The sequence below is a fragment of the Eutrema salsugineum genome, unplaced genomic scaffold (genome assembly GCF_000478725.1).
Source record: "Eutrema salsugineum unplaced genomic scaffold, Eutsalg1_0 scaffold_238, whole genome shotgun sequence".
NCBI classification, from domain to species: domain Eukaryota; kingdom Viridiplantae; phylum Streptophyta; class Magnoliopsida; order Brassicales; family Brassicaceae; genus Eutrema; species Eutrema salsugineum.
Genome location: NW_006256798.1, coordinates 1092 through 7949, shown reverse-complemented (window position 1 = coordinate 7949; position 6858 = coordinate 1092). Strand labels below are relative to the sequence as shown.

The 6858-nt window shown below is 39.7% G+C and overlaps 1 protein-coding gene across 1 annotated transcript; it reads right to left on the bottom strand.

Annotated features, from left to right (window-relative positions):
• Nucleotides 1-4902: 4902 nt before the first annotated feature.
• LOC112086094 lies at nt 4903-6490 on the bottom strand. Its single transcript, XM_024154841.1, has 2 exons — nt 5446-6490; nt 4903-5050 (listed from the first exon to the last, which is right to left on the bottom strand). The coding sequence occupies exons 1-2, from the start codon at nt 6401-6403 to the stop codon at nt 5043-5045; spliced, it is 966 nt and encodes a 321-aa protein (XP_024010609.1). The 5' UTR covers nt 6404-6490; the 3' UTR covers nt 4903-5042.
• Nucleotides 6491-6858: the final 368 nt, after the last annotated feature.

Here is a 6858-nt window from a genome sequence, read left to right as displayed (position 1 = left end):
CCAGTATGTGGGCTGCCGACAATTAGAAAACATGTAAATGATGCATCTCCTTCCACATTTAGTAGTGTCTACCTCTTATTTCAAGTCTCAAAACTCCCACTTGTCAATATAATGCCCATTGGGATCAGAATATGACTTTTACTAGAAAGAGTCCCTGTTTTTGGAGTTTCATAGGAGAATTGAGGATTATCTAAAGGAATTAGAAAACTTGGAAATGATGCATCTCCTTCCACATTTAGTAGTGTCTACCTCTTATTTCAAGTCTCAAAACTCACACTTGTCAATATAATGCTAATTGGGATCAGAATATGACTTTTACTAGAAAGAGTCCCAGTTTTCTTGTTTTCATAGGAGATTTGAGGTGTATCTAAAGGAATTAGAAAACTTGGAAATGATGCATCTCCTTCCACATTTAGTAGTGTCTACCTCTTATTTCAAGTCTGAAAACTCCCACTTGTCAATATAATGCCAATTGGGATGAGAATATGTCTTTTACTAGAAAGAGTCCCAGTTTTCTGATTTTCATAGGAGATTTGAGGTGTATCTAAAGGAATTAGAAAACATGTAAATGATGCATCTCCTTCCACATTTAGTAGTGTCTACCTCTTACTTCAAGTCTCAAAACTCCCACTTGTCAATATAATGCTAATTGGGATCAGAATATGACTTTTACTAGAAAGAGTCCAAGTTTTCTGGTTTTCATAAGAGATTTGAGGTGTATCTAAAGGAATTAGAAAACTTGGAAATGATGCATCTCCTTCCACATTTAGTAGTGTCTACCTCTTATTTCAAGTCTGAAAACTCCCACTTGTCAATATAATGCCAATTGGGATGAGAATATGTCTTTTACTAGAAAGAGTCCCAGTTTTCTGATTTTCATAGGAGATTTGAGGTGTATCTAAAGGAATTAGAAAACATGTAAATGATGCATCTCCTTCCACATTTAGTAGTGTCTACCTCTTACTTCAAGTCTCAAAACTCCCACTTGTCAATATAATGCCAATTAGGATCAGAATATGACTTTTACTAGAAAGAGTCCCTGTTTTTGGAGTTTCATAGGAGAATTGAGGATTATCTAAAGGAATTAGAAAACTTGGAAATGATGCATCTCCTTCCACATTTAGTAGTGTCTACCTCTTATTTCAAGTCTCAAAACTCCCACTTGTCAATATAATGCTAATTGGGATCAGAATATGACTTTTACTAGAAAGAGTCCAAGTTTTCTGGTTTTCATAAGAGATTTGAGGTGTATCTAAAAGAATTAGAAAACTTGGAAATGATGCATCTCCTTCCACATTTAGTAGTGTCTACCTCTTATTTCAAGTCTCAAAACTCCCACTTGTCAATATAATGCAAATTGGGATCAGAATATGGCTTTTAATACACTTCAAATCTCTTATGAGAATCAGAAAACTGGGACTCTTATGACTTTTCCTAAAGAAAGTGCCAGTGTTTAGATTTTCATAGGAGATTTGAGGTGTATCTAAAGGAATTAGAAAATGAGAGAATGTAAAGATTAACAGCGGATTAAGATAAGATTAAGAGAGATTAAGAGAGTTTGAATGAAGAACACGATGAAGAGTAGAGAGAATGGTGAGAAAGAGATGATTCTCATTTCTTAGTAAGCAATTACAGCTGTATACAGATATTTAAAGTAAAAGCAGAAAGAATATACTAAAGAGATTCCTAGGCTATTCTCCAAATAAGGGAAAAAGAGAAAAGCAAAAGCAGGATTGACTTGATAGATCTCCCTTGATTAACAAAGGGGAGAGACTCTTCTTCCTTTATCTTCAAACGGTCACAAGAAGAGAGACTTGGAGGGAAGACATCTTCTTGCTTGCTGTAGAAGTAAACCCAAGTTTAGAAGATGATCTTGTATGAATTGTACGGATTGACTTGATAGATCTCCCTTGATTAACACTCCCCCTCAAGCTAAGCCTTAAAGAATCTGAAGGCTTAGATTGGAAGTTAGGAGACTTACCTCATTAAAAACCTAAGTATGGAAAACCCAATGGGACAAAACCATACTTAGGGAAAAAGAGTGTAAGCTCTTTCACTTAGGGGATTCAGAGCCTTGGAGACTCATAAGCCCCAATCTCTCACTGATGAACTCCAAGGTCTTCAAGCTTGTTGCCTTGGTAAAAATATCAGCCAACTGATCAGAGCTCCTGGTATAACACGGTAAAATGACTCCAAGCTCCATCTGTTCCCTTACTTTGTGACAATCCACCTCAATGTGCTTAGTCCTTTCATGGAACACCTGGTTTGATGCAATGTGAATTGCAGACTGGTTATCACAATGCATAGTGATCGGCTTTGAGAACTCTATGCCAAGGTCTGAGAGAAGCATCTTCAGCCACATCAACTCAGTTGTAAGTCTTCTCATAGCTCTATACTCGGCTTCTGCACTTGAACAAGACACAACCTTCTGTTTCTTGCTCTTCCAAGTCACTAAGTTTCCTCCTATGAAGGTACAGTAGCCGGTTGTGGATCTTCTATCAGTTCTGTCACCAGCCCAATCAGCATCACAATATCCAACTATTTCTGAGCTTCCATTGCACCCCATCCATATACCTTGCTCCAAGGTTCCTTTGAGATATCTCAGAATGCGGTTCACCATGTTCCAATGATATATACTTGGAGCTTGCATATGTTGGCTCACCTGATTCACAGCAAAACACAAGTCAGGTCTAGTTATTGTGAGGTATATAAGCTTACCAACTGTTCTTCTGTATAGCTTGGGATCATCAAAGAGACTCTCAGCTTCATTCTCCCCCTGTTGGTGAGCTTTATATGCATCCTCCAATGGAGTTCTAGCCGGTTTTGCATCCTTAAGACCTGCATCATGAACAATATCTCGAGCATACTTCCTTTGGGACAAGAAAAGACCTTCTTTAGATCGGCACACTTCAATCCCAAGGAAGTATTTTAGTTCACCAAGGTCTTTAATATCAAAAACAGAATGTAAATAGTCCTTAGTTTCCTGAATTCCAACCTTGTCATTCCCAGAGATGATTAAATCATCCACATAAATGAGAATAACTATGATACCTGCTTGGCTCTGAAGTGTAAAGAGAGTGTGATCAGTCTCAGATCTTCGGAACCCGCGATCTAAGAGGGTAACACTTAGCTTCCGATACCAAGCCCTTGGGGACTGTTTCAAGCCATAGATTGCCTTTCTCAGCTTCAAAACCTTGCCCTGAGTCACCTGAACACCTGGTGGAGGAGTCATATAGACCTCTTCTTCTAATTCTCCTTGAAGAAATGCATTCTTCACATCCATTTGCCATAAATCCCACTCTAAGTTTGTAGCAAGGGAGAGAATAACTCTCACTGTGTGTAGCTTAGCAACCGGAGCAAATGTCTCTCTATAGTCTTCCCCATAGGTCTGTGTGAACCCTCTAGCCACCAGTCTTGCCTTGTACCTCTCGATCTCCCCATTGCTCTTGTATTTGATAGTAAATACCCACTTAGAGCTCACAGTTTTCTTCTTTCTTGGTAACTCAGCTTCATCCCAAGTGTGATTCCGAATCATAGCCTGTTTTTCTTCAGTAACAGCATCAAGCCACACCTTGTGCTCCTTTGCTTCATCATAAGTCCTTGGAACCTCTTCTTGATCTAAGACTCCTATGAACACTTGATGTTCTTGAGGAACATGGGCTAGAGAGCACACTGCTTGAGTTGGATGAGCTATAGCTTGATTATTGTAGTAGACTCTAGTATTGATCCAATTAGAAGCCGGTTTTCTGATCCTTTGGCTTCTTCTAAGCTCTTGAACCGCCGGTTCTTCTTCTGTGGGAACTGATTCCTCTTGAGTGTGATCCACGCCTAGCTCAGGTTCTTCTTGGGTTGGTGAGATCACTTGGTCGTTTTCCATTTCCTCACCAGGGGCCTCGGTCTCAGTCTCAGGTTCCTCTTCTAATGGATGTGGATCCACCTGATCTTGAGTGGATTCAGCTGGGGCTGAGCCTGTTGGTGTGCTCCCATCGTTTCTTAAGGTCTCAAGTAGGGTTCTGAGAGTAGCCGCCCTATCTGAGTTGGAATGGGGAAGATCCTTTAGATTTTCCCAATTTCTTTCCTCATAGAAGCCCTTATCTTCAATAAACTTCACATCTCTGGACACTAGAACCCTCCTAGTCTCAGGAATGTAACATTTGTAGCCCTTCTGGTTAATAGAATAGCCAATGAACATCCCTTTTGTACTTCTAGCCTCAAGCTTGTTCCTTTGTTCTCCTGGAACTAATACAAAGCAAACACAACCAAATACTTTTAGGTAATCAATCGATGGCTTAGACTTGTTTAATACCTCAAATGGGGAAGCATCTTGGAGGATCCTTGTAGGGAGCCTATTGATAAGATAACAGGCTGTGACTACAGCATCTCCCCAAAACCTCTTAGGAACATTCCTATGAAACATCAAGGACCTGGCCACCTCCATAAGATGCCTGTTCTTCCTCTCAGCAACTCCATTTTGCTGAGGGGTATAAGGACAGCTTGTTTGATGGACAATTCCGTGTTGGTTAAGGTGATGCCTAAAGGCTTGGCTTGTGTATTCTCCTCCATTATCTGACCTAAACACTTTGATCTTAGCATTATAATGGTTAGTCACATATTTTTGAAAATTCATAAAGGCCTCTAGCACCCTATCTTTAGATGGTAACAAAGTGATCCAAGTATATTTAGATTTCTCATCAATAAAGGTAACAAAGTATTTGTGACTTTCTCTAGACATACATGGAGAGGTCCATACATCAGAGTGAACTAAATCAAAGCAATTTTCATAAATAGTAGATGATTTAGGAAAGACAGTTCTACAATGTTTACCCAAGATACAAGCTTCACAAGCATTATTATCAAACTTAACATCAGGTAACATCAGATTCAAGGACCTATGATGGGGATGACCCAATCTAGCATGCCACAATGCATTATTTTCAACAACAGAACTAAAAACAAAAGCATTAGATAGAGAAGATGGCTTAGTGTCTTCAAGAACATAAAGCCCATCTTTAGTAGTTCCTTGTCCAAGAAGCTTACTTGACTTAATATCCTGAAAGAAAACCTCATTAGGACTGAATATAGCATAACAGTTTAAATCAGTAGTTGCTTTCTTAATAGACAAGAGGTTAGATGTGAATGAGGGCATGTAAAATGCTTTAGATTGTTTATCAAACAGCTTAAGATCACCAATGCCTTCTATCTTAACTTTTTCACCATTTGCAATAATCACATTTCCTAATGTAGGTTTCATGTTACTAATCAATTTAGCATCACTAATCATATGATGGCTAGCTCCAGAGTCAACAATAAGCGGTTTATCACTTTTCAAGACATGATTTGCAGTATGAATTTCTAAAGAATGATCATCCACAACAGTATTAGTAGTATGATTAGTCAAGATATGATCATGTAATGCATGAAAGCTAAAGGCTTTAATCGGTTTACCAGACTCTTTAAGAGCCTTGATGAGAGCATCCAGGTCTGATTTCTTCACATATTCAGCTGAGGCCCTCATAGCAACCCCTTCCTTCTCACGGTCTGAGGGGCCAGCCTCCTCCTGAGCATGAGCTTCATTCGCCCTTGGCTTTCTCTGGTCTTTGCTGCGGCTTTGCTTGAGATGTGGATACAGGATCCAGCACTTGCTCTTCAGGTGACCCTTCCTTTTACAATGCTCACACACCCAAACCTCACGGTCCTCACCACCATAGGCTCCTTTGTTGGCTACTGCAGCTTCACCTTTGTTGGCCATCACCAAGTCGCTTCCTTTATTGCCGAAGAGACCCAAAGACCCTTGTTCCTTCTGGATCTGAGAACAGACTTCCTCCAGGCTTGGTAGTTTTGTAGCTCTAAGAAGATGCTTGATGAGATCGTTAAAAGCTGGATTCAACACCATTAGAAGAGCAAAGACCTTGTCCTGCTCTCTCCTTTCATTTAGAACCTCAGCATCAACAGTAGCAGGCCTGAGCATCTCCAGCTCTGCCCATAGAGACCTAAACTTCCCAAAGAAGGTATTGAAGTCCAGATCTCCTTGGTGAAGACAGTTAATCGCCTTTTTGACCTCAAATACCCTTGTGAGATTACATGTGTTCCCAAACACATTCTTCAGGGTTTCCCAAAGCTCCTTTGCACTCTCACAATAGGAGTAGGACTCAAGCACCGACAGATCTAGAGCTCCATGAAGGATAGCAAGCACCGTTTGATCCTCTTGGAACCATTCCACAGAATCTTTCAAAGGCATCTCCTTTCCTCCATCTTTGGTCTTGCCTTTAACATCCTTTGGATCTTCAACATGATACCAAAGGTTTCTTCCACACAACACAGCTTTGGCAGTTCTTGCCCAAAGCAGATAGTTATCAGCTCCTTTGAGCACCACAGGTAAAACAGGAACCTTGTTTCCTTCCATTAACACTCGCAGAGATGAGAAAAGGAAGAACAAAGATCGAGTATTTCAAAAGAAAAGAGGTTTGTACGGATGAATCTGGGTTTGAGTATGAACACGAAGATTTGAGGGGATGGAATAGATGAGAATAAGAGAATAAGAGATGAGAATAAGCAAGATTAATCACCAGATTTCCAGATTTCGGAACCTGGCTCTGATACCATGAGAGAATGTAAAGATTAACAGCGGATTAAGATAAGATTAAGAGAGTTTGAATGAAGAACACGATGAAGAGTAGAGAGAATGGTGAGAAAGAGATGATTCTCATTTCTTAGTAAGCAATTACAGCTATTTAAAGTAAAAGCAGAAAGAATATACTAAAGAGATTCCTAGGCTATTCTCCAAATAAGGAAAAAAAAAAAAAAGCAAAAGTAAAAGGAAAAGTAGCTTTTCAAACGGTCACAAAGGGATAAGGCTCC

Coding starts and splice junctions, on each gene's coding strand:
- LOC112086094 (XM_024154841.1), bottom strand. CDS start 6,403: ATGGAAGGAAACAAGGTTCCTGTTTTACCTGTGGTGCTCAAAGGAGCT.